The sequence below is a fragment of the Crocodylus siamensis genome, chromosome 3 (genome assembly GCF_052110815.1).
Source record: "Crocodylus siamensis isolate JL-2025a chromosome 3, ASM5211081v1, whole genome shotgun sequence".
NCBI classification, from domain to species: Eukaryota; Metazoa; Chordata; order Crocodylia; family Crocodylidae; genus Crocodylus; species Crocodylus siamensis.
Window position 1 is genome coordinate 117740557 of NC_143397.1, and position 27576 is coordinate 117768132.

General features: G+C 44.5%; 1 protein-coding gene across 1 annotated transcript in view; it reads right to left on the reverse strand.

Annotated features, from left to right (window-relative positions):
- Positions 1 to 27576, reverse strand: part of TMEFF1 (transmembrane protein with EGF like and two follistatin like domains 1) — a 255117-nt gene that overhangs the window by 98036 nt on the left and 129505 nt on the right. The window contains exon 2 of the mRNA XM_090039085.1: positions 6768 to 6877. Coding sequence (XP_089895211.1) covers positions 6768 to 6877 — 110 coding nt within the window. The remainder of the gene's footprint in view (positions 1 to 6767; positions 6878 to 27576) is intronic.

The window sequence follows — 27576 nt, forward strand, 5'->3', positions numbered from 1 at the left end:
AGTAATGCTTTTTCCCATATAACACCAGATTACAGATGCATTTGGCTAATCATATATACTTTGCTGTGATGCAGTGTCCATATTGAAAAGCATGCTCTGGGAGGTTTTAATTTTGTAGAGCAGGGGTTGGCAACATTTTGGGTGAAGTGCCAAAAGCACCTCAACCTAGACTTTTAAGATGTTGATGTGCTAGGGGTTGATGGCAGGGAATGTACGAGAGGCCCGATCTTTGTTCTGGCAGTGCAGCTTTGGCCTCTTCCCCACTGTGTGCTCTGAGGTGTGTGTACAGCTGCCACTGGCTAGTGAGCTAGGCTGGGGCTTGAGACCCCGCTGCAGCTATTTGTAGCCTGCCCACCACCTGCTGCAAGCAGCCCAGGCTCCGTGGCTGGCGGTGGCTGCACACAAAGCTCAGGGCGCACAGTGGGGAAGGGGCCAGGGTTGAACTGCTCCGGCCCTTTCTCCACCACACCTGAGATGTGTGTGCAGCTGCTGATGGCCACAGAGCCAGGCTGGGGCTCCAGAACCCAGTGCATCAGTTGCAGCTTCCCAGCTGCCTGCCATAGCCAGCCTGGGCTCTGGGCAGGCCTCTGCTGCCTGCCACATAGCCTGGGCTACTCACAGCAGAGCTTGCAGCCTTCCTGCTGCCTACTGTGAACAGCCCAGGCTCTGTGGCCAGCAGCAGCTGCTCAGAGCCTTGCTCAGCTGTGTCGTACCAAGCAAAAGGGCCTCACATGCCATGTTCTGGGCACATGTGCTGGGGACTGCCTCTGCTGTTGTACAGTGAAAAAGTTTAATGTTAATTTCTATTTGTCCCCTTCTCTGCTTTTTCATGCTTCATTGATTTATCCCCATTCCCTCTGTGTCCTAGTGCCCCTCAATCTTGTTAAAACCTTTGTGTCACAGCAGTTCCATTGCCTGAGGGGTGAGAGAAGGAGGGTTTTCTTAATCATGTGTAGATGGTGGGAACTAAGTCTGATATGGCATCGAGAGAGACAAGTAAGCCATTTATTTCAAAAGCCAAGAACATGGATATTAATTTCCATTCTACTTTAACCTGCCTGTTCCTGTGTTAATCAATCAACTTTCTCACTTCTGTTCTGCCTGATGCTGCAATCTTTTTCCTTTGACAAAAAGTTTTTCACTTTAAAGCATCTGCATTGGTTAGAGTTATGTTCCAAAGACAGGAGCTGATGACAGCTAGTTTTTTTAAGGACATAAAGAGGACACCTACAAATCAGTAGTGCCTATATTGTTTCCTTTGGTTCAGCAGCCCACTTGACCCACTTGGAGGGCTGAGTGGCTTTGTCTGGTGGATAACAATGCTCTCACCTAAAGATTAAAAAAAAATCACCCTATGATGTTAACACTTAAGTACTTAGCACTTTTTAACAGCACTTGGTGCCTAAGTCAGTGCAATAGTCATTCTTCTCCCTACCAAACAGAAAGCTCCACCTCCAAATGTCCCAAAACTTAATGGACACAGGACTTTTTGACTTTTTCCTGTTATTGGCTACTTGGTTCTGTCAGCACGACTTGAAAACCTTTGAAAAGGGACTTAAGGGGATCTTGAATATCATGGTCAGGTAAGGGGTGTGATGCAGGACACAGGGACTCAGCACCACTAAGGTGGACACGTTTTTATTGTGAGGAGGTCATTGTCAGGGTAGGCTGCCTGTGGTAGGGCTGATCTGTGGGTAGTTCTCTAGGGAAGGGGGAATGTGGAGCACTGGAGTATGGCCATGATGATTCCTGCCACAAGGAACTCTGTAGGGTTAGTCATTTAACAGTTCATGGAGAATCTTTCCCTGAAGAGCCAGCAGCTTGTTGCTGTGTCATCCTCAAGCTGCAGGAAGACAAAAGGGATGAAAGAGTGGAGAGGACCCTGGTCATCCAGAAGAGTAGGTGATGACTGGACTGGGCAGAGTAGAACACCAATGTTGGGGCCCTCCAGAGGTATACTATGTCCTGATCTCAAAGAAGTCACAGAGCCATTGTCATGCACAGTTTAGTCCCAAACCTGGGGGAGGGATGATGGTTTTACATTTTTCATCACATTTCATCAAGTTAATGGATCCATGTGAAAGGGAAATTTGAACAATGGCTGTGAGTATGGTTTCTGAATTTAGCAAATGTAGGAAGTCCCAAGGAAACTTCTATCCCTATCTCCACAGGTGGCAGAAAGGGGAGGTGGGGATGGAGAAATGGTGCACCATAGCAAAATTCCAGTCTGGGGTAGGGAGTTATGGCTTAGGTGAAATGTTTCCCCATTCAGAATGTGTGGGGAAGACTGGGAATTGTAGTATATTTCCCTGAGCTGTGGGAAGACCAAGGGACCCATTCTACACTTCCCAATCATGAGGCCAGGGAGAAAAGATTATTTCAAAAATACCTTTTTCACTTTGGGACAAGGGAAGTTAATTGTTCACACAAGCTATAGGGGGGCCACACAAAGCAGATATTTTGCAAGGATACATATACATTTATTGGTATAGAATGACTGGCACTCTCTTAACTGAGCAGTGAAATTCTTTGATCTACCATTGCCTCAGCTGAAAGACACACAGTCTTTAGAAGCAGTAGAAGCCTACTGTACATATATTGGGTTAGGGGGTTGTTGAGGCCACACTTACCTTCATCCTTAGTGACAGGGACTGCAGGGAAGTCAGGCAGATGCCTGTGAGGCACAAGACTGTATCTCTGGAACAGTTGTTACAGTTGACACTGATTCAGCAATGCTGGTGCCATCACAGATGTCCTCCACTGTTTGGGGCACCAGCTTTTCCTTCTGGATATCACAGAAGTGAAGGCTTTCTGTAGTCACATCTCTCCACCCTTGCCAAAGTCCTCCTCCATATGCCTCCCTCCTCCACTGTTTTGGGCCAGAAGATGAGTTGAGCTAGAAATTGTAGCTAAGTGATGTTTTCTCCTGACAGGATCCTGAGCTGCTTTTCATAAAATGAGCACACCACCCTCTCATAGCACTCAGTTGGTATCTCACACCATCTTCAGGTCCTTTGTATGTCATCTTGAGGTCCTCGATTCTCTGCTGGTACTGGTTGGCTTCCCATTCATATCCTCATAATGGTGTTTGCATCACTATTCTTGTGTAGACAACTTTGCTGAGATGGTTTCCAAAGTGCCTGCTGCACATCCAGCACAACCCAGAGGGTCAGGAGGTAAAGGATCAACTTGTATCTCCAACTCTGTGACCAGTGCATACAATGCATCTCAGTTCTTTGGTGGGTTTTCATTATGTATTTTGGTGGGCTTCCAGTATGCATTTTGTTTGCCAAACTGCAAAGGACAATGATCCAGCATAACTGAGGTGCTATCACCCCTTCACACTTCCTTAGTATAGGGAAGGGTCATATGGTATGTCCATTCCTCAGGAGCAGTTAAGAGAGTTGACAGGTGGGGAGAGGGGACAGTGTGGCTGTGGTGGTGAAATGCAAAGCACAGTGCAATTATTTCCAGTTAGCCTTTCCACTACTCCGGGCAACGGTAGTGGATGCACAACACATACACTGGTATAAATTTATCCAGTGTAAATGTACTTCTTCTATCTTTGTCAGTTGTAACCTTATATTAGAGTTACTCTTCCTACTCTTAATTTAAAGAGTTGGTGCTTAAAGAAGCATATAACTTGGTATCAGGACATTTTCTTTAATCCTAGTGAACTGAACAGAATACCACAGACTCCTCCAATTTACTATCTACCTAAAATACACAAAAACCTTGTGCCAGATGTTATTTAAGAATTTTAGAATTGTTGTTAATTTTTCCTTTTGTTTTTCCTAACTAAAACTTACTTTTTCCAGAAAGGCTGAAGTGTATTACCTTATTTAAGAGAATTCCACCAAGAACTGATGCCTTTCCAAAACACCCTTTGAAATGTCCCTTTGCTCTATTGGAACCGAAGATATAAAGCTTCACCACCTGTCTTCAAATGAGGCGTATTAGAATAATGCTGTGCCTCACCTAGAAAGCTAGTTCTGAAGTACCAGAATCTAATACAACTGCAAAAGCACACACTGGGGTTTCTTTTGATTTCTAATCCCTTAGGCACAAAATACTAGATATTGAAAAAAAATTAAATGAAGGCCACCTTATGCTTATTTTGCAGTGTTGTAAATTCTCACAATATTATCACAAGTTGCATGATAATTGGTATTTTCCTCAAAACCCAGAGTTCCTGGAGATTTATGATGATACATAAGAACACAGCACTTGAAAGGACCCGCCCTGAGCCATCAGGTATGGTCCCTTTTATTCATAGGCAACCATTAACCCAAAGGATCCCCAAAATGGCCATTTTAAACCTTTAAACACAAATACAAAGCACAGTACTTAAAACATCACACAGCATATCACTGATAAAAGAAGGGGAAATGCAGACACCACCAATATCTTGCTATTACAGTGACAGGGAAGTAATGGATTAATATGTTCTTAAAAGTTTCTAGGAATAAAAGGTCATGCTACATGGTACAGAGCAGTGGGAATGAAGCTTTTTGGCAGGCACACCACAAATTAGCTCTTAGTGTCACTCCAATCCCCTTCCTCTGCCTGATTTGCTGCTCTGCTTGATGCTCCCTTGACCTGTGCTCCCTGCCTTATCTGTTGCTTTGCTTTCTGCTTCCTTCCCTTTGCTCTCTGCCTAATTTGTTGCTCTGTTTTCTTCTTCCTGCTCTACCTGCCACTGTGCAGCCTGTCTCCTCACCATTTTGTTGTGTGCCACACAGAAGACTGTCCATGCTACTTGTGGCATCCCCACTGTAAGTTGGCTACCCCTACTACACAGGAACAAAATCCTTCCCCCTTCCCCAACAACTCACACACGAACGTGCCAATCTGACCTACGCAGACAAATAAAACACTGTAGCCAGGAACCTCTGAGCTTTCTAAGTACTGGCAGGAGCATCAGCACACCCCAGCAAAGCCCCTCAGCCTTGTGGGCAATGTTCCTAAGGGACCTAAGCATAGCATGTGGTTTACAACCTGACACCATGGTCATATTGTCATACTCAAAGCCCATATCAGGGCCTCACCATGAGGCCCAGCGCACAACAAGCTCAGTCAGGCTAACATCCAGGCGAATCCAGCTGGTTTGTGCATAGAACGGGTGTAGGGGAGGTGGAGCCCCAGGAACATCCACTGACAACACCTCCCATCAAGTCCCAACATGGAGGGAACCCCCCACTCTTACACAGAACAGCTAGATGTGGCAGGAAAGTATTAGGGGCTTCTGTGGGGAGGAGATACACAATCAGCAAAAGTGCCCAAGAGAAACCAGAGGCAGAATAAGAGTAACTGATCCTGAGCCGCTCGGGAAAGGTGACATGAAGACTGACAGGTACAGTTTTTAACAGATTTCTGGTATGTGTTCATTCTTGTGCACAGTTGTTTGATCTTACAGCTGAACCTCCAGAAATGTAATATATCTTATCCAACACACCAGATGGCCTGACAGAAAATATGTAGGAAAGACCAAACAACTGCGGACCAGAATGAACACACACGGGAATCTATTAAAGACAAGAATACCCAATTACCTGTGGGGGTGCATTTCTCACAAGAAAACCACTCTCTCTCCAATCTCTCAGTTCTAATCCTCAAAGGGATTTTACAATACACTTTTCACAGACAAGCCTACGAACTTCACTTCATCAACCTCCTGGATACGAAAAATCATGAGCTAAATACAGACATCAGATTTATGACACATTATAACCTGCCTGACATCTGATTCCCCAGGTACCTCTCCACTATTTACCTACTACATTCATCCCCTCTCCCCCCACTGCACCCCTCAGCCTGTCTCTCACCCACTGACTCCTCAATTTACATCTTTACTGACTGGCTGTCTTCCATGCACACCAGCCTCTGGTTTTTTTACTATTCATTCTATCTAGGAAGAGCACACATCAACTGCAGATGCCTCCTCAGCCTGACAAAGGGTTTTTAAACCCAAAAGCTTGCTAAGAAATGTTTTTCCAACTATTTAGTTGGTCTAATAAAAGATATTAAATTTACCTTAAAGAACCTTGTCTGCAATATATGTCTAACTATTTTATAATAAATTAGATTCACCATATACAATTCAATCAGCAGGGTGGCATAATACATCAATGTCAGGTCTGGCTCAAAATTCCTTTCTTTTTCCTTTCTTGTTTCTGGGAAAAATTATCACATGTCCTAAGGTAAGAAGGCAGAGAACAGGGGCCATGCATTCAATACTTCCCCATTCCTACATGCATCTATATCAGGGGTGGGCAATTAGTTTGGGTGGAGGGCCGCTTACTGAGTTTTGGCAAGCCATCGAGGGCTGCATGACAGGCAGCCCAGGGCAGTTTAATATTAATTTTCTAAATTTTTAGGGGCCCCACGGGCTGGATAGAATGGCTTGGCAGGCCGCATCTGGCCCACAGGCTGCATTTTGCCCACCCCTAATCTACATGCTCATAAAAGGGAGATGAAGTACCACATGCGCAGTGCCTACAACCTGCCTTTGAACACATGATGCAGGATCTTCCTACAAGGCTGAACAGGGTAGGGGGGTTGGCTTTTCCTTGCCCTAACTCTCCATGCACAGCCATGTTGCAGTGACTCACGGTCTGTCTGAATAAATGTATTTAGAATCTAAAGAACGTAACTGACAAAAATCAAATATTTAGAGAAATGAAATCTTAAAACTACTGGATTCCACAGTTCTTATGAATGTCTGGATATTTCAGACTGAGGCAGAAACAAAAGTGTAAAATCCTTACCTGAAATTGACATGCGCATTTCAAGCCATCACCTTCTTCTTTACATATTCCTCCATATTTACATGATGATTCATCACACACTCGTGCATCAGATTCCCTTACATTTAGTTCTGTAAAAAATAGATAATGCACAGTGACTACTTTTGCTATAATCATACAAAATTTAACTTTAAACCAGTAATTTTTCCAAGCAGAAATTAATGTAAAAATAACTATTGTTCTCCATCTGCAGTGTGGCAATTGGTTACCAATCTATTTTAGGTGGTAACTTCATTTCTTAGGAATATAAGTATGGCTAAATTCTACCTTTCTAGACAAAAGTCTCCAGAACAGGCACACCTGTAAGCCACCAGAGCAGTTAACACACTCCCTATTATCAAGGACACAAGTTCCCCTGGTTAAGATTATACCTGGTGGAGAGTACACATCCAAAAATATGTTGCTTATGTCTCTTATCCCCTATGGCCCTTCCACTTCTCTTATCACAAAAACCTGAAGAGGAGCTGTGCTGTGTATACCAGGCAGGCTAGGTATTCTTCAGAAAATGTGACCTGAATTCCTGCCTATCATGTAAGCCACACTGGTTATTCAGACTGAAAACAAAAAAGGGGGAGGATCTCAGGTGGCCCTATCTATGGATGTGGAAGAAGGGTTCGCAACTTACAGCCCATGAGCCAGCCTGCAGACCCTTTTGATTTGACTTATGAACATGGGGCCTCAGTGGCATTGCGCAGTGTGGGGCTTTAACAGCAGTCACTTTCCCTATGCTGGCAGAGAGAAAAGTGGTGACTGCAGGAAGAAGTGGCAGTGGTGAACATTTGTGCAGCAGATGAATTGGGCTTTTGAGTGTTTCCTAACAGACAAATGGCATGAAATAGCTGCACTGTGGCGAGAAAGCTCCCTGATACCTGCTGGAAGGAGGCCCCTTTACTCATCAGCAGGCATCCGGGTTTTCCGTTTCCCACGGAAAAAGAGAAAACCATGGATTCCCTGTTTTTATCGGAGGAAATGCAGATTTCTCTTTTTAGCAGAGAAATCTGTGGATTCTCTGCTTTTGCAAAGAGCTCTTGGAGGCTGGCACAGCTCCAGCCTGCAGGAACCATTTGTAAATAGGGCGGGAAACCCCCAGCCCTGGCCAGAGGGGGAAGTCAGGGCCTGAGCCTCTGAGGCAGCCAAGGCTGGGCTCAGGCTCAGACTCACCCTTCGCTCCTGGAGGTAAGTGGGGCTGTGGGGCAGGGCTGGAGAAGATGGTTGGGGGCTGAGGGAGTGGCGGGTGCTGCCAGTCCCAGGAAGCACACTGCAGCTAGGAGCAGGGCCAGGGGGTGAGGACAGGGGTGACCCTCCATGCAGGGGCTTTCTGGGAAAGCAATGCGGGGTGCAGTGTGGTGGTGCCCGGCCACATGCCCAGGGAAGGGGAGAGGGAGACTGGCATGCAGCCGGAGCACAGCTCCATGGCCGGCTCTGCAGCCACAGTGAGGGATGGGAGTGCAGGAGGCAGTTGGGCTTTCACACAGTGCTGCCACTTACCTGGAGGGCTGTGATGGCAGTGACAGTGGCTGCCTTCAAAACCCCCCGCTGCCGCCGCAGAGCTCTGCTCAGACCTATGCGGCCGGCTGCCAGCCGCTGGGTGGCAGCATGGTGGTGGCCAGGCAGCACACAGCCATCTCCACCACCATCCCGCGTGCTGCATCACTGCTGCCGGCCACACAGTTCTGAGCATGGCTCTGCGGCGGCAGCGGGAGGTTTTGTATGCAGCAGCAGTCACCACTGGCACAGGTGGCCCCACAGGTAAGCAGCAGGGGCCGCCCATGATGGCGGTGACTGCCGCTGAATACAAAACCTCCCACTGCTGCTGCAGAGCTGTGCTCAGAGCTGTATTGCCAGTGGCAGCAATGCAGTGCGTGGGGTGGTGGTGGTGGGGATGGCTGCCACCCTGCAGAACCATGCAGCTGGCTGTGGGACATGCTGCTGTATGCAAGTCCCATTTCATCCCCCCGGCTGGGTGGCACATATGTGGCCTACACATGGTTGTTGCCACTGCACTGCTGCTGCCGCACCCTATGCCACTCTCCCACAAAGCAGTGCAGGTGGCCATGGAATGATAGCACAGGATGCAGTGGCAGAGTTGCGGTGGTGGCCTCTGTGTGTGAACCTCCTGTCAGGCTGGCCAACGTGTGTGGCTCACAGAGTGGCACCCCTGCCCTCACCTCCAACCCCGCACCTAGGAGTGGGCACAGGGGCACACTCCCCTCCTTCTTGATCTACGCCCCCAGCACCTTCCCTTTCCCCTGCCCTTCTCTCCCCACACACACACTTACCTGCTGGGGTGGGTGTCAGTGTCTGTGTCTGCATGTCTGTGGATCTGAGGGCTGTTGCGAGGGGCATCAGGAGGGCTGTTGAGACTGTGGGGGGGAGTGTGGAGCACCTGCAGTTCTGGGAGGGGCTATGGGGTGCCTTTAATTTTTATCACAAATTTGGGGTTTTTAATCAGAGAATTTGCAATTGTTAATCAGAGAAAACCAGGATCCCTTGTCATCAGCCATTTACAGATAGAGAGATTGCTGCCTCTTGTCATCTAAGATGTGCAATCACTACCAGGAGTACCTTCATGAAATTTTCTGGGATTGCTGAGAGGTTGAATGGCAGGATATTGTACATCACAGGTATTTCTTGTGAAAAGGTCTGATTATTATATGAAAATATGCATCTCAAGGGACAAGAGCTGTGAACTAATCCCCCTCCTGCAGAAATTAGGTAATGGTGGTTAATGTGTCCATCTGGAAACTGATTTGAAAAAAGCAAGTGTTGAACTTTCTTAGGTCCAAGATGGGATCATTCCAAATTCTTCTTTGGGATAAGAAAATAACCATCATAGAACACATCTTTGCTACTGAAGTATGGAGGACTTTACCGTGACTAGGGAGATCTGTGTCAGTTCACCTATGAGCAGTCTTACTGACTTCCTCTAGTGACATATGAAGGAGCTGATGAGTTGATGGAAGGGCGAGAACCTCTTCTGATAAGGCAGAGAAGAATGCATTAATTTGTGGGAAAACATCCATTTCAAACCCTGATTTAGAGTATCTTCTCTGTCTGGGGATGACATCAACAACTGACTAGGTGGAATCTGTAGGGTCAAAGCCAAGGGGAAGGAAGTTGAAAATCCAACATATTCCCAATAACAGGGAAAGGCTGATGCCTCACTATCAAAAGGGGCCCTACAAAAGTCAGTGATAAGCCCTGCAGCCATTGTCTGAACCCAGGAGGACTATCAGGGCATTTTACAGGACCTGGACTGTCATCAGAGTTGGCATAAAGTAGACTCTGATGTGTCAGCCACTATAGACAGTATTGTGGACACTGGATCCAAGGCTGGAACCATGGCTACAAGTTGCAATACTGCAGAACTTTAGCCCATAGAGTCAACATTATTGGTTTCAAAGGCAGCTGCAATTTGCTTGACACTAAAACAGATTTGGAGTCTAGCTGATAAGATACCAGTGCTGAGGTGTAGAACAGAGGGTGTCCCAGACTGTGACTCACCCACCTGAGGAAGCTAGGATCAGGGATCTCAACAACAGAGTGAAACTCAGAGGAAGACCCCTGACTGGAATCTCTAGAAGCTTCAATTTTATCATTATGAGGCCTTGAAATCCTTGTACTCACTGAGTGGGTTGAAAGTGAAGCAGGCCTCCTCTTGCAGTTACAGAATTGGAACCTCCTTCAGAAACCAGTCTTATTGTCTTGGCCCATTGAAGGACGGTGTTACAACAAATCAGCGCTAAGCGCACACGGAATAGAGCCACATCTTGAACCCCAAGATGGGATTTGGCCTTGAGATAAAGCAACATCCTAGTCCCAGGCTCCTTTCTAGCCCCCAATATAAAAGGACCTGCATATACTTCCTAAGAACACAGGACTCTCCAAGGGAATATGGGGACTTAAAATGTCCATCATAAGTGGTTTGGGAGTGTTGCAAGACAAACAAATTTTGAATCATGGTGTTTCCTCTCTCTCTCTCTCTCTCTTTTTCCCACAGGGAAGGAGGATGTTGACAAAAAATAAAGGTAAAGGCAAATTAGGAGTTCAAATATTTCAAAAAGGTTTGAACCAGAATTTAGGCCTCAAATGACAGAGTGCTTCCTTCACAGTCAACTGCAATTAATAGGAACTAAAGAATGGGAACCACACACTGTCCTTTATCTCCTTGGCACCGAGCATGAAGAAAGGTAAGCTATGCAGGAGGAGGGGCATACTGTAAGGCCAAAAATCTCTGAGCTCAAGTACCATGATGCAAGGATATCCACATTTATGATATGCTTGGGTCAATCACTTAAGGAGCAAATTCCTTTAAAAGAAACTTTTGTGCTTGGGTTTTGGTTTCTATTACGGCTTTCCAGAGATTTATGGTATTACAAATCAACAAGACTTCATTTTACAGCTCTATGTTTCAGAATTTTCTTTACCACTTTTAATACCTGTCAAAGGCAAACTACTTAGATGACTAGACTAAATAACATAAAATTGCAAAGGACAGAAATATTTTTTGACATTCAGAAGCCGTGAACTATTTATTAACACTGAAACCATTATAATAATCATTTACAAGCCCAAAGCTAGTGATAACCTTATTACAAAAAAGGTGATGTTACCTTATAGGAACTTAGGACTGGAAAGGGCTTCTCTGACCAACAAGTTAGGCAAATATTTTCCCTGAACGATCTGTCCACAAGATCCTTTGCTGCTCATACATAACACCTACAAAGTAGTGTTAAAAAACTTACAGTGTACCACAGCTAAAAGGAAAGGAAGACATAATATTTTTCCCGGGGATAAGCCAACAATACAAGTATGTGTGCACACACACAGAGTATTTACTCAAATATAAGGTCCCCCACCACCCAGTCAGGATGGGAGGAAAACACTGGGAGAGTGTGTTCAAATGTATTTAGTTGCGGCCAGTTCATAGCCACTTGACTTCAGCCTCCATTTTGCTAAGCTTAATGGGTAAACCAATTTTTTAAAATCTCCTTTCAAACAACAGGTTTTCCATTCCCCTAACTATCCTATCAGCCCTTTTTTGTACCTGTCCCAACATAAATTATTTTTCTAGCACAAGTGAATAAAACTGTTCACGGTATTTTATTAATTTATTTGATTCACATGTCATCCTTGCCAAAAAGACTCAGGACAGCTTATAGTAAAAGCAAAATAACTTATAAAAGCAGATAAAATATTTAATAAGATATACGCTATATAACAGAAACTCCAAAAATAATCCCTCAAATTAATATTGCTTGCTAAGCATTCACCTAAATAAAAAGGTGAATGTCTTGTACAGTTGTACTAATATTTCCCTGTCCCTACTGAAAATAACCTGCCTAATATATCTTAGAATGGAATTACCCATTTTCACAGCTGCATCACACTGGAAACTCGCTGTCTTTCTAAAACCTACCAGTACACCAAAAGCCATTTCTCATTTCATTGCTCTGTGTCTGACATTCCCCCCCATCCTTACTGAAATCCTTGGTATTAGTTCCTAAGTATGTGACTTAACACTTTATCTTATTAAGCTACATACCATTTCTATTGCTATGCTTCCTAAGGACCATAGAAGGGACTTCAGGAGTCTAATGCAGTCCCCTCCATGAATGCAGGACATGCTATTTTGATGTTGTTCCAGACAGGTGCTTAATCAGCTTCTTCTTCAAGACCTCCACAGAAAGAAATTTCACCACTTCCCCAGGCAGTTTTTTCCACTGTCTACTTTACTTGCCATTAGAAAGTTTTTTTCTTAGATTTAATCAAAATTTACTTTGCTGTGGTTTAAACATATTTCCTTGTGCCCTACCTTCTACAGCAAGGGAGAACACCTGTTCTGTTCTTCAGCAGACTCTCCAGTACTTCAAAACAGTTGTCATCCCACCCCACATTGCTTAATCTTATTTTCTCCAAACTACGCATCTCTAATTTCTCTCAACCTTTCATTGCTAGTGTTGAATTCCTCCAAACCCTTTATTATCTTTGTTGTTCACCTCTGAAGCCTCACTTCTTAAAATGCAGAGCCCAGAACTCCCAGCTTTCTATCATCCATAACATTCATAAGCATACATCTAGTTTTTGCACCAAGGTTGCTACAGGAAATGTAACACAAGATAGGTGCCAAGATGAATCCCTGAAGAACAACAGTAGTAAGATTTCTACAATCAGGCAAATCCACTTTCAGTAGTCCCACTGTAGTCTCCCTTTTAGCGAACATCTTGCTCACTTTACAATCAGAGCATTAATCCACATTTTCTACAGCTCAGCTAATTATAGCCCATGAGGCACAACAAAAAGTGTCAGGAATAGAAAATTTGTAGGTCTGGATGATGCACCAGTAGAATTTATCAAGCTGGATAGAAAAGCAACAACTGACATGATCCATTTGTTCTGTACAGACTAGGGTTGGCAAGCTGGTCAACTGACCTGGCAAATAATGTCAATTGACTTAGCCGCCTATTATTTGACCACAGTAAGAAACCGCCAAATGTTCAAGCCAAGAATGCTCTTGTGTAGATGGCAGGCTACCTTTCTTATTATATTATAGTGCATAGTGTCAGCCATTATCAAGGGCTGGAGGGCTGTGCACACATGCTCACGCTCTCTTTCTCTCCCTTCCAACTGAGAAGCAGGCACTTCCTTTGTCACTCCTCTCTTCTGAACTCTTTTAGCTTCCTTTCCCTTCATCCATTGAGCCAGGTCGGGCTGCAAGAGCTACTCGGGGGGTATGTCTACACATGCAATTAATGTGCAGCAACAAATTCTGGTGCATATCGCAGCGGGGTATGTTGCTCCTGGGCACTGCAGCACAGCCAGGTTGGAACAGCCCCAGTGAGCCAGGGGCCCAGAGCTTCAGACTTCCAGCCCAGGGCTGCTCTGACCCAGCTCAATGTGGTGCAGAAGGGCTGGCTGGGGCACAAGGGTGATCCAGTGTGAGACTAGCCGGCAGGCAGCCCCTGCATTGAAGCACCCCTGTGCCCCAGCCAGCCAGGTCAGCATCTACACATTGCTGCGCACTTAAGAACTCTACCATATTTACAAGAATTATCCTACGCTGGAGTTTACTAATTTACTGTGGCCTAACAGGGCCACATGTGTAGACGTTTAGACATTTACTGTGGAATTAATTAGTCAGCTGCACAGTAACTGCCTCATGTAGACGTTTAGTGAGGAAAGAACCAAAACCAGAATACAAAAGCTTCTCCTATTGGCCACTTCTGTGATTCCAGGCATCACCAAATACAAACAGCAAAATACTTGAAGAGTTGGCTTGCTGCCTACTTAACATAACTGCATTTTAAAAAGTGACTTTTGCCTTTTATAGTGGCTGGGTGTGTTTTATTTCTGTATTTATTCCTTTTTTTGTGATCGTTGGGGCTGACTTTTTAGGGTTTGAGGATAAAAGCCAAAGAAAAGAACTGCTCAGTCTTGAATATCATTTACAATTAACTAATTTGTTTTTCTGTAATCAGCACAAATTTCTAACCTAGTGAAGATTAAAGTCGCTCTCTTCACTGTTCTAATAAATTAATACTTAAAATAGTTTACCATTATTTAACAACAGTTAAACTGGCCATGTATTTTTTCAGTGGAAAAGAGCAACATGCATTACAATACCAAAACAAAGACAATCAAAAGGAACATACAATTACAAGAAAATGTATTTATTATCACTTGTAAGTAAGGTCTCATTGACAATCGTTTTGGAGAGGTTTCAAAGAAAAACAGAATAAAACAAGTGGGGTGCAGACCTAGAAGGAGTGTAAAGGATCAGTTTGAGGATCATGCTCAGCAAGACCCAAGAATCTGGGCAAGTATTATACCTCTGCTTCTTTTACTTCACTGAAGTATTCGATTCAATGGAACGTGATAAGTTATGGATGATGATGCTCTAAACAGGATTCCCTCCACCGCTCCTTGAAATACTGTGAAAGCTCTATAGCAACTAGAAGCCCACCGTTTAACTGTCAGACATAAAATTATCTTTGATCTCCACCCCAGCGTCAATGCATTGACGCTGCACTTAATCCATCCCAATTCTCCTTGTATTTATCTGACTGAAGAACCTTTTGCAGCTTCTTCTGATTTTTGTTCCAAGTCAGCTACACCTTTGGCCCTTCTCACTATTTTCTGCACATTCTAACCTCTGAAAGTAGGTCTGCAACCCTTTCCTATCAGTTTATTCCTCTGGGATACAAGCTTCAAAGACTGCACTTTTGACTTAGTGCTTTCATAGCTCTACTACATTTAAAGTCTTGAGCTCTCAAGTACAGTAGGTTCCCTAACTAATGTCCCTAGTCTATCAAAGTTTTCCCCTGCAATTTCCAAATCCTTCATTGCAGAGCAATTCCTGTCAATCCTCCAATTTAGACCAAAATAAATCATGACACATTAATTCCACCCATGAACAGTTTCCCCAACCAGTTTTTTCTACAAAATTCTCACTACTTACTAATATAAAATCTAAAATAGTATTGCTTATCATTGGTCCAGTGACCAAGTGATTGATAAATCTACTGGCTATCCAATATGACAGCCACCACATAAAACAGATTAACATTTTTATGATGGCAGTTTATCTAATCCCTACATCCACTTGGAAGTACATTTAAGCAAAAAGTAAAATCAAATATCTGACATGTACTATTATACTTTAATGAATCACAAGTACCAGAAGAATGAGTGTTACTCATACTGATATTTTCACCTACAGATTTTTATTTAAAATCCTATAAGACTCAGTGGGCACGTCCACATGAGACACCCACTCCATAGCTGTTACTGCGCAGTCATTTAGTACTTGCATAACCGAGTACTAAACGACTGCACAGTAACTGGCATTACTGCGCAGTAGTATCCCAGCATGGTTCCCTGGTATCCCTTACTGAGCAGTAGCTCATTACTACTGCAGAATACCTTGTTACTACTGTGCAGTAGCATCACATCATGGTTCATGCCTGGCGACACTACTGCACAGTAATGAGCTATTGCACACTAAGCACCTTATCTAGCCACACCCAGTGTTAATGGTAATTTAAAGGCTAACAAAAGATATCTAGCATGTCTAAAATATGTTCAATCTTAAATAAAATCTCAATAGAAAAAGAAAGAATTAAAAAGGTTTTCTGCAATTATGCCTATATACAAGAACGGATAATAGTAAAAACATGTAGCAAGTGATTTAAAATAATGTCTTCTATGTTTATTTAAGGTCTTCCACCACGCATTTCCAAAGCTTTTAATAGGAGTAAATAAGCTTATGCTTCAATATAAATGATTAGGTAGAGAATGGGGACAGTAAGCAATAATTCATCACGTCCCAGAGGAAACTATAATTAGTGCAATTAAATAAGGCTTCCAAATGTATAGTAAATTAGTGACCAAGGTCCTGAAAAGAAGTATTAACAATGATTTGTTAGTAGTATGTGTCCCTCCCCATGGGAGCCCTGATGGAGCACATGTTGACTTACACAGATCACCTGACAGGGACTTAGAAAACCCAAAAATTCAAGGGTAATATATTTTCTTTCCCCTCTCAGAAAAAAATCCAGTTGTGATTATCTGATGAGTAAAACTTAATAAAAATGGAGTAAAGACATTTTGGCTCCAATCAGGCAACTCAAGACATAATCAGATACAAATAATCAGAGTTTTACTGTTGTTCTGATGATCATCAAAATATACTGATGAGCGCTAAGCACCTTTACATCAAGATAATAAATTACATGTCTGTGACTTTGATGTAAGCAAACCATAAGTCTAAATTCACACTAGTACATAAGGCCTTCACCAGAAAATCTACAGGGAAAGGCAGGAGTGAAGCCAGTAACTCCATAAGCAAATTGTTTCGCAAGTGAGGTGGCATGTTTACTAGTAGTATTGTAGAATATCACGGTTTCATTCTGAATTTGGCCCCCCCTGCAGCCAATCTCACCATAGGCTGGAAAAGTCCAGCCATCTTGCAAATTCCAGCTGTGCCTGGGCACACCCACTCCAGCTGTCTTTACTTCCCCACCTCCTGTGAAACAGCAGACTCTCTTACCCACTTCCCCTTCCCTGTGCTGCAGTAACTGAAAAAATCATTCCAATAACGAACGGATCAGAAGGAGCAGTTGACACAAAAGGGGCTGTGTAGAGATTGCCCAGCATCTCACACTGCCTTCTCCCCTTTCTCCTATGAAAAACGGGTTGGCTTCTCTTAACACTCACCCCTCCCCACCTTCTCCATCCCTGCAACATCTGACCTGGAAAATACCATGAAAGCTGCCCCTCCACACAGTGCTAGGAAGAGGGAAGAGAGGACTGCTGCAACTGCTGCCCCAGGCATAGGGAAGGAGATGAGGAATCCTTGGAGGGTACAGAAGGAACAGAAGTGTGACTTGGGACAGGAAACATTTGGAGCTGGTGGGACAGAACTGATGTGGAGCTGAGGGGCACCTATGCAACTGCTGGGCCTGGAAATGGGCAAGTGTGGGTACAGGGCTGGCTATCACAGAATTAATCAGCATCCATTGTCTGGTAGTAGCTAGATGCTCTACACTAATAGGGACCAACCCTTCTGGCAAGCATGCCACAAGGTAAGCTCCTTAGTGGGTGCATCTACATGAGATATTCTACTCGAGATTAGAGCCAATTACTGCATAGATATGCAGATGCTTACTGTGCGGTAATGAGCTCTAATCGCGTGTAAATGTTCTAGCTGTAAGTACAAGTAGCAGATTTGCTCCCAATTACTTACTGTGCAGTATGGCACATGTAGACGGCTGACCAGGAGCAAACGTGCTTCCAGGCAGCCAGGGAACAGGAGGTGGGAGATTGCTCCCTGCCCCTGGGAGCTGCCTGCTGCCAGGGCAGGCTCCGCCACTGGAGCCCAGGCAGGGACAACTTCCCCCTGCTCCAGCAGAAAGGAGCATCCAACCCCTGCTTGGCGATCAGGGAGAAGGGGCTGGGAGATTCTTATGTCCCAGCCCTAGCTCCACAGTCACAGGGCTGAGATAAGAATCTCCTAGCCCAAGGCCGCAACTGTGGAGCTAGGGTTGGGAGATAATCTCCCAGCGCTGGCCCTGCAACTATAGATCTAGGGCTGGAAGATAAGAACCTCCCAGCCCCACAACCGCAGAGCTAGGGCTGAGAGATAAGAATCGCTCAGCCTGGGCCCCATGACTGTGGGGCTGGGAGATAAGAATCTCCTATCCCCGGCCCTGTGATAATGGAATGGGGGCAGGGGGACATTGTCCCACCCCAGGCTCTGGGGGTGGAGCCCACCCTGGCAGCAAGCAGCTCCCAGAGGCAGGGAGCAAAGTCCCAGCCTCTTCCAGGAGACAGCTGCCTCCTAGCCTTGTGCTCTCTGCCAGCCCCTGGGCTAGCCCCCAGGGGGAGCCTAGAGCTCCCTCTGGCAGCTGCAGGGGGCTGGGCTGGTGCAAGGCTGGCAGGGGCAGGACCAGACTACTGCCACAAGTAGCAAATCCACTCCCACATCTCTGCACATGTAGACACTTGCCTAGGGTGAGTTTACTGTACAGTAAATTACTCTATAGAGTAAACCCACCCTGAAGCGTTTGCATGTGTAGACATGCCCACTGTCCCCCCGTGTCACTCCAATCCTCTTCCCTTGCCTACTCTGTGACTCTGCTTTCTGTTCTCTGCCCTATCTGCCACTCTGTTCCCTGTTCCCTCCTTGATCTGCCACCATGCCATACACAGAAGCCTCCTGTGGCACTTCTGGCATGCATGCCATGGATTGGCCATCCCTGCTGTACACTACTGGGCAGCCAAGAAGGCCCTTCTGCCATGGGGGACAGATGCACCTTACTCTATACCAGAGGTCTCCAACCTTTTTGAATGTGGGGCCGGATCACGAACTTTTTATCACCCAGTGGGCTGGCAAGCCATATTCAGAGACCTCACAGGAAGTGGTATCACATCAGGAAGTGATGTCACGTGACCTTTGACACCAATGAAGCTGCAGGAAGTGACAATGAAATGGGTCTGGAAATGTGGTTTAAAATCCAAAATAAAAACAATATAAAAAGCAACAAAGAAATAATACCAAACACTTGACTAAAACACTTTTGCTTCTACTCACTTCTCAATGAATGAAAGAAGCATAATGCAAGTCGACAGATCAAATGTGGAAAAGATATCAGCCAGAGTGGAAACTAATCAAAGCAACAAAATACGGGCATTTTTGAGAATAATCTTCAAGAATATTTACTTTTATTGAATTAATAACTTGTTAGTAACACATCTTTAACAAGTAGTAACAAGTTGAACCCCTAATCCCGCACAAAGAAAAACAAAAGCATCATCTGGATGAAGGTGGTGGGCCCTCAATGACCAGCAGGGGTAGAATTTAGATTTATCTGGCCCAGTGAAAGATGCTTACATGCCTCTTCATTCACCACCATCATATCCAGTGTTACCCCATCTTATCCCTTTTATCAGCAATACACTATCTGCTGGTTAAAGAGGCAGAGGGCCTCCAAGAAAATTGCTCCAAAGCTGGTCCCTTATGGTCTTTGCCACTCTGCCTTGTGCTTGGCTTGCTGTGCTCAAGGCTGGACTAGTGGGGTGAACTTTCATCAGCATACCCAGCTGCAAAGTAGCAGACCAGGCATTGATTAAAATAACCTCCCAAAATAGTCTTGGAGACTAGCTTAGCTGAGTCACCAGGCTGAAAACAGGTCACCAGGTCTAAGGTCAGGTTGGTGGCAACCACAACATAACCAGCCCTACTGTGTTATAGCTCAGAGAAATAGAGAGGAAAGGGGGAAATGGAAACAACAGCTGATCTGGCAAAAGCCTCTCTTGTTTGTACTTTATCCAAAGATCTGATAACTTATCTCATAGTACAACAGCTACTGCACTGAAGAGTATGAAGCAGAAGGAAGATGAACTACTGTTGTGTTTGTTCTCTTTTCTGGACACCATGCTTTACAGGCAATAGATAGCTAGTTAATCACTCCTCAGTGCTGGCTGAAGCTTGCTGTGCAAACACACCCAGGAAAGCAGGGAGTAGCAAGTTAGTTTAGCAATCAGAAAGGACCATAAATCATTACTCTTGCTGCAACTGTGGCCTATAGATTCAGCACCAAAACTGGGAGTCAGGCAAGCTGACTATATTTCCAGCTCTACCACAGACTCACCATGTAACTTCGGGCGAACTGCCAATGCCAGATTTGGAAAGAGACTGGACGCCCACTGGTTCCATGGGAGTACCTGATCTGGACCCCATGAGGCAGCAGGCATCCTGCCACCAGTCAAACAAGACCTTGGGAAGAAATTTCCGACAGCTTCTTGCCAACGGGAGGAGGTAGAAATTAAAGAGAAAACCTCTTCCCCTTTTCTTTTTGTCCATGTGTTAACAGACAAGGCACAAAACAGAGCTTGAAAACCTTGCTGTATTTCCAGTACCAGCCCTCTGTTCACAGAGGTTAGAACAGCCAGGGAGTGGAACAGACTGCCTAGGGAAGTTGTGTACTCTCCGTCATCGGAGGTGTTCAAAAAGATGTTGGACAGCACTGGTTGGGCATGCTCTATGTCAGTGTTTCTCAAAACATGGGTTGCAATCCAAAAGTAGGTTTCAAGAATATATGAAAGGGTCACGAGCAAACTTTAAAAGTGGGTTCTCCTTTAAAAGAGAAAAACATATAACTGTGGCTTTTCTCTTGTGGGCTGGCAGAGTTCCAGCCTGCAAGGGGCTACTTGGTACCCCCCCATGCCCCACACACTGGGGCACTGAGGTCTGGAAGTAGGAGCAGTGAGGGACACTGGGTCAGGACTGACCATCTATGTTTCCAAATGGGTCCTGGTACAAGAAAGGTTGAGAACCACTGATCTAGACCGGGGTGGGCAATTATTTAAGGCAGAGCGGAGCAACACAGGGCACAACCCTTGCTCCTCAGGCTCCTGGTGGTGAGCCAGATAGGATCAATTGGTGGGCTGGATACAGCTCGTGGGCCATATTTTGCCTACCCCTGATCTAGGCATAGCTATGCCTATGTGCTACTATGGGTACTTCTCATGCTTCTGGGCTTTGCTGGTTGCCCCCACCACCATCCTTCCCCTTTCTGCTATATGTGCCAGGGTGTTTTTAAGTCTTCCTCAGAGGTACTGGGTGTTGGCTACAGCTGAAGCTAGAGACCTTGACTGGGGTGTGCCAATGCTTCTTCTAGGACCAAATCCAGAGCTTTTTGGCTAGAGGGTTATGTCCAGAGGTAGGCAACCCCTTCCATGGGTGCCAGAGCATAGTACACAAAGGCATTTTGCTTGGCATGTGTGCCTCAGGGCAGACTACAGGGGAAAGGCCAGGGCTGTGCTGCCACAACAAGGATAGAGCCCCTTGTGGCTCCCCCGCTATCTGCCACTGCCACGCCAACATTTTACAAGACAAGGCTGCAGGGGTTTTTGGCACTGCCCAAAAAACGCTGCCAAGCCCTGGTCTTGACCCTCTGCTCGGGGTCCCACTGATCGCCAAACTTGGGGTCAGCAAGGAATTTTACCCCATGGTCAGATTAGAGCTGACTGTGGAGGCTTTTGCCTTCCTTTGTAATGCTCCAGCTCTCGGCTTCTGGGACATGGGCACAGCCAGCTCCCAGGAGGGGAGACCAGGCTTTGAGGTTAAAGCCTCGGCCCCAGGAGATGGGGAGCAGAGCTCAGCTTCCCTCCTCTGTGAAAGGCAGGTGCCAGGAGCCCAGAGTCACAGGCCTGGCCCCAGGGGAGGCGCCATCTTCCCACCCCGACCCTGGCCCTGCCCTACCTGTGGTGCCCTGGCCAGGCAGGAGGCAGCAGAGGCAGATGACGTGGGCGAGCCTGGCCGCCGCGCCGCCCCTGCGGGTCCGCATTGCCACACTGTGCTGGGCTGGAGGGAGACGGAGCCAGATCCAGGTGGCACCTTGGGGCACAGCGAGCACAGTCTCCGCCCGAGCCCAGGGCCTCCCCGCATGGCGCGGCCAATGCTGACAGAAGGCACTTGCCTGCACCCCTCTGCCTCTACCTCCACCAGCAACCTGGGGCTGGGCGGCCAAGCCGGGCTGCCTCTCATCTGCAGGCAGGGAGCAGCGAGTTGCTCAGGCCGGGAAGCAGTGGCTTCCCCATGCGGTGCTGGAGAAGGGAGGAGGTGGGCCAGGCCTGCACTCCTCTTCCCACACACACCGCATCGGCAACGTCAAACTGATGCAGTGCGTGTGGGAACCTTGTCCCTTCCCCAGCCTTTCAGCAGCCATTAGGAAGCTGCCGAGGGGCTGGGGGAGGGACAAGGGGCAGGAACGAAAGTAAACAGTGTTTACTTTCATTTCCCGTCACAGCACCACAGGCCACAGAAAATGCCTTGGCGGGCCACATGTTGGACAAGCCTGCTCCATACACTACAAGACATTAGAAACTATGTAGCTGTCACAGATTTGTTGAGGGTCAGCTATTGAATGTAGCATGTACCTAAAGCAACAGGAAGAGTGTGTACTTCTGTATAAAAATGCACTGCTTCTTTGAGAAAACTGAAATACATAAAAATTGACTTCCCTTCCATACATTTACTGGTCTTATGACATGCAGTGGCCAAATCTAAAACGCCACAGTTGCCTTTGTTTTCTTCTCACTCTGTATTTGAAAAATTATTTTTTACTTTTGTCTGCATTATAACTTCCTTGGAGAATCCACTACTCAGAGATTACTCAGTCATATATAAAACTGTTTCAGACATTGATATCTCAAGTCTTAGCTGAGAAGGCATTCACTCCTCTTTTCTAAGCTTGTTTAATTTTCTTTATATAATCACTTAACTGAAAAACAGCATAAGGATGTAAAAATCAATAAGGACTCTCTTGCATTAGCGTAAGCCACAGGCTTCACAGTGCTGCGTGAGGATGCCCAATCCTCCAATTTGTCTAGGTCACTCTGAATCCTATCCCTACCCTCCAGCATATTTACTACTTCCCCCAGCTTCGTGTCATCTGCAAACGGCTGAGGGTGCACTCTATACCATTTTCACAGTTGTTAATGAAGATATTGAACAAAACTGGCCCCAGGAACGACCCCTGGGGCACTCCACTTGATAATGACTGCCAACTAGACATGGAGCCATTGATCACTACTCTCTGAGCCTGATGCTCCAGCCAGTTTTCTATCCACCTTACAGTCCATTCATCCAGCCCATACTTCCTTAGCTTGCCTGCAAGAATGTTGTGGGAGACCGTATCAAAAGCCTTGCTAAAATCAAGGTATCTCACATCCACCCATCTCCCTGTATCCACAGATGCAGGCATCTCATCATAGAAGTCAATCAGGTTGGTCAGGAATGATTTGCCCCTGGTGAATCCATGCTGACTGTTCCTAATCACCTTCCTCTCCTTCAACTAACTGCTTAGAAATGGATTCCTTGAGGATCTGCTCCATGATTTTTCCATGGACTGAGGTGAGGTTGACTGGTCTATAGTTCCCTGGATCCTCTTTTTTCCCTTTCTTAATTATGAATGTTATGTTTGCCTTTTTCCTATCACTTTGGGACCTCTCCTGATTGCCATGAGTTTTCAAAGATGATGGCCAATGGCTCTGCAATCACATCAGCCAACTCCCTCAGCACCCTTGGGTGCATCCCATCCAGCCCCATGGACTTGTACATGTCCAGCTTTTCTAAGTAGTCCCAAACCTGTTCTTTCACCGTTGAGGACTGCTTACCTCCTCCCCAAACTGTGCAGCCTGGTGTGGTAGTCTGGGAGCTGACCTTGCCTATGAAGACTGAGGCAAAAAAGGCATTGAGCATTTCAGCCTTTTCTGCATGCTCTGTCACAAGACTGCCTCCCCCATTCTGTAAAGGACCCACACTTTCCCTGATCCTCCTCTTGCTACCGACATACTTGTAGAAACCCTTCTTGTTACCCTTCATATTCATTGCTAGCTGCAATTCCAGTTGTGCTTTGGCCTTCCTGACCTCATCCCTGCATGCCTGAGCAATGCTCTTATATTCTTCCCTAGTTATTTGTTCAAGTTTCCACTTCTTATAAGCTTCCTTTCTGTGATTTAGTTTACTGAAGAGTTCCCTGCTAAGCCAAGCTGGTCTTCTGCCATACATCCAGCAATTTTGACTCAGGGCATCTCTGTGTACACCTCCACAAGCAGGGAAACCTGGAGTATCCCCATATGAAGAGGTGCTCTCTGATATTTGTCCCACAGGATGAGGGCCCTGAAGTCATGGGAGTAGCAGCTGCCTGACCTTTTGGGACAACAGGACATGTTTGTTTCATGCAGTGAAGCAGATCAGCTGTAGAGGGACACCCTGGCATATACATTCCAGCAAAACTGATTCATTTCATTTGGAAATGTCTGTTTATAGCTTAAGATCTGCCTTTTGGTTCTCTTGTCTAGTACTAGTCCTCAACAACAACACAGAGCAGAAGAAAGTAAGTGCCAATAATATAATATTCTGTGACAGGACATGAGATCACATTGCCCTTATTAACAGTTCAGTAATAACCTTTGCCTACCATCATGCCATTATAAGATGGTCATTTAAAATGTTATTTTATCTAAAATGTTATTAAAAAGTGTTTTTTAAGCTTTAATACCTTTTGATAATGACAAATAGTTCATTATGAAAATGTGAGACATGTATGATAAAAATAGAATTTATGTTCCATACTTAATTTTTGTTTTCCAAGTGTCTACTTGCAATTTAAACCATAATCAATAGATGCACACCCAAATCTGCAGTAAGATATACAGATTCTTATGAAAGCATTGCAATTAAAGCTACACTCATAAAATGGTGTCTACAGGAAACTGCACAGCATTTTCCTTCTCATCTCCATGCACTTTGGTTTGGATGGTCAACTCCCTATTGTTTGCTAATATTCCTTTCCATTGCCTCTCTTCCACTGACCAAGCTTTCTTTAAAACTCAGATGCTATTTCTTCACCAGCAGCTTAATAGCACTGGAACTGCTTTTAAGATATTGTTTCCATTTAAACTAAAAGCTTGAGGGGGAAAAAAACCTGCTCTGATCTTTTGAAGAGCTGCTGGGGAAGCAAGAATCAGGCCTTGGTGGACTCTGAAAAGCAACTCTCCCTTTGTAGGCAGTGTGTAACCACAGCAGCATCTATGAATAACTAAGAATAGTTCTTTCCTAGTGCCAGTAACTTCTTTTAGGATAGTGAAATCATGTGTTAAGCAGCTCTCATTTACCTTTTGTAGTAGAAATTAAAAGTTGAAAAGGCTCAAACAGGCAAAGAAAGTTTCTGAAAAGAAACTGAAGAAAGATACTGGACATACTGAGAATGTGTAGGAACAAACCTAGAAATACAGGTTGGTTTGTTTGTTTTCCTTCCTCTTTTCTATTAGCTTCAGTGTGCCACATCATCATCGGCCCTTCCTTGATGGCACTGCCACTTCTTTGTCCTCTTTCTGCTACAAAAAGTTAAATTATAAGCAAAAGGTTCCAAGTTTAGCTTATTTCAAAAATATAAATTAAATTATAAAAATTGGCCTGGGAAGCATTGTTCACTTTGGTGGCTGCATGCCACCAGAGATGGTTTAGTTCAAAATAGCAAACAGAGACACAGTGACATTGGCTGTCATTCCTCAGTACAAAGAAGACAGTCTTCCAGTAAATAAGAAAGTCATCCATGAGTCTGTAAATGACTGAGGAGGCTGATTTGAGATCCACGTGTTTGACTGCAGACATGGCAAATCATTCTGGAAGGAAAGATCCTGGTGATGTTGAGTGACAGCTCTTTCCCTGTGCCTCCCTTGTCTATCCACCTCCATAGTAAAGCAACTTTGCTCAAAATGATTAAGGCCTTGTTGTACATCATGGTGCCACTGGGTACAATTCAGTGCTTCAGTCTCCCAGGGATTGATGTTAATAGTGCATTTCTTCAGATGGGCCTTCAGGCTGTCCTTGAATCTCTTCTTTTCCCTACTTCCGGAGTGGTAACCATCGGTGACTTAGGAGTATAGGACTTGTTTTGGAAGCCGGTTATCAGGCAACCCTATGATACTCATGCACATGGGTATATTCACAAAGAGTCACAGAACTTGGAGGAAAGGTATCTCTGACACATTTGCTCCAGATGCCATTAGTATATTTAAAAATAATTATAGAGAAATATTAGTATTTTTTCCTACACTTCCTATACGTATTACTTATATTATGAATATCTATATATTATGCAGTTTAGATTACATAATGAAAAAGCTGATGATGATCTGCATTTTTTGTGCAGGATTCTTGGTCTCCATCCCATATCCATTAACTCTATGGCACTATTGACATTTCTTACTTCAGTACTCAACATTCAAAAAAGATTAAATCAATGCACCCTAAAACCACTATGTAGCAGAACAAAATGCATTATTAAATTTTGTTCAACGCATTATTGAATTAAAATGCAGTTCATGAGGTAAATAATAAACACAATGGTATTAGATTAGAATAGTTAAGAGCGTGAACTGTCCACAGTTATTCCAATAGGTGTTGATTATGAAGCTTAATGATGACAGTTTATATTGCTAACTATGTTTCTGCTGAACATTTTGACAGAAACACCCAGACGTCCTGGTACTGTGGGAAGTGGTTGCACTACTGTCACTCTCACACTTAGACTCAACATTTGCCACTTCTAATGAATAATACAGATTTTTTGTCAGTAAACTATTGCCAAAGGTTACAGATAGAGATAACCAGCTTTTGTTTTTTTTTCACATGGACAGTGTCAGCTTTTCAGAAGAACATTGAAAACCCGAAATTTTACATTAAGAAATAATGGAGATTTGTCTCATGGGAATACTTTGGACACCTCACACCCAACTGCCCTTTATGGGTCAGGCTGGCTAGACACACTGCATTGTTCCTCAGTCATTATTCTTGTTGAGGTCCCATGGCACATCGTGGAAAATGCGGTCTAACCAAATGACAGCGGGGAGAGTGGGCTAAACTAAAATTTCTGCAACACACTATGGCGCCATTTCCAAATGTATTTATTTTTCCATTTGTGGCCAAAATTCTTCATTTCCTGGTGTTTGCTTATTGACAGAGTCAAAACTTTCCCCTAACCAGATACGCTTTTCATAAAGAATTTCATTTAGTCAAAAACTAAAATTGTTCATCAAAATAGTCCCAATTATAGCCTTTTTTGGTCAAGTGCACAGATCCCATTTTTTTGCCAATTCACACAGATAAATTTTCATTTACCTTACTCAATAGCAATAATTGCAAAGAAAATGGTCTCTTAAATGTAATATTTCTGAAGAAGCTGGATTGATGGTTTACTGAAAATGAACTTTAATACAGCTACCTGAAAAATCACTGCTTCCAAGCAGGTTATGTAGTGCAGGAGGTGTATACTACCAAAGCTGGCCATTCACTATTGCCAGTACTTCTAAAGGAACTAAATTAATATAGAAATATCACTTCAACTATATATTATGCAGGAAATGACGAAGACAGAAAGAGAAAGTAAGAAACAGATGGAGAAACAGCTGGCGTGAAAGAAAGCCCAGCCAGGGAGAGAAGAAAGAAGAAAATTAAATGAGAAACTAAAATACAAGTCAACTGCAAAACAAACAGGAACCTTAAATATTTGAAAATTGATTTTAAAGGATTTTTCTGGGTTTTTTTACCCTTCTCCTCCAAAAATAATTCACAGGAAGAGGACATACTAAAGAAACAAAAAGCAAATAATTTGTTACACTATTTTTTGCCTAAACATTTAGAACTGTAGTCTAATATAATTAAGATACTCCAGGGCATTTTTATTGGTCAATTAAAGTA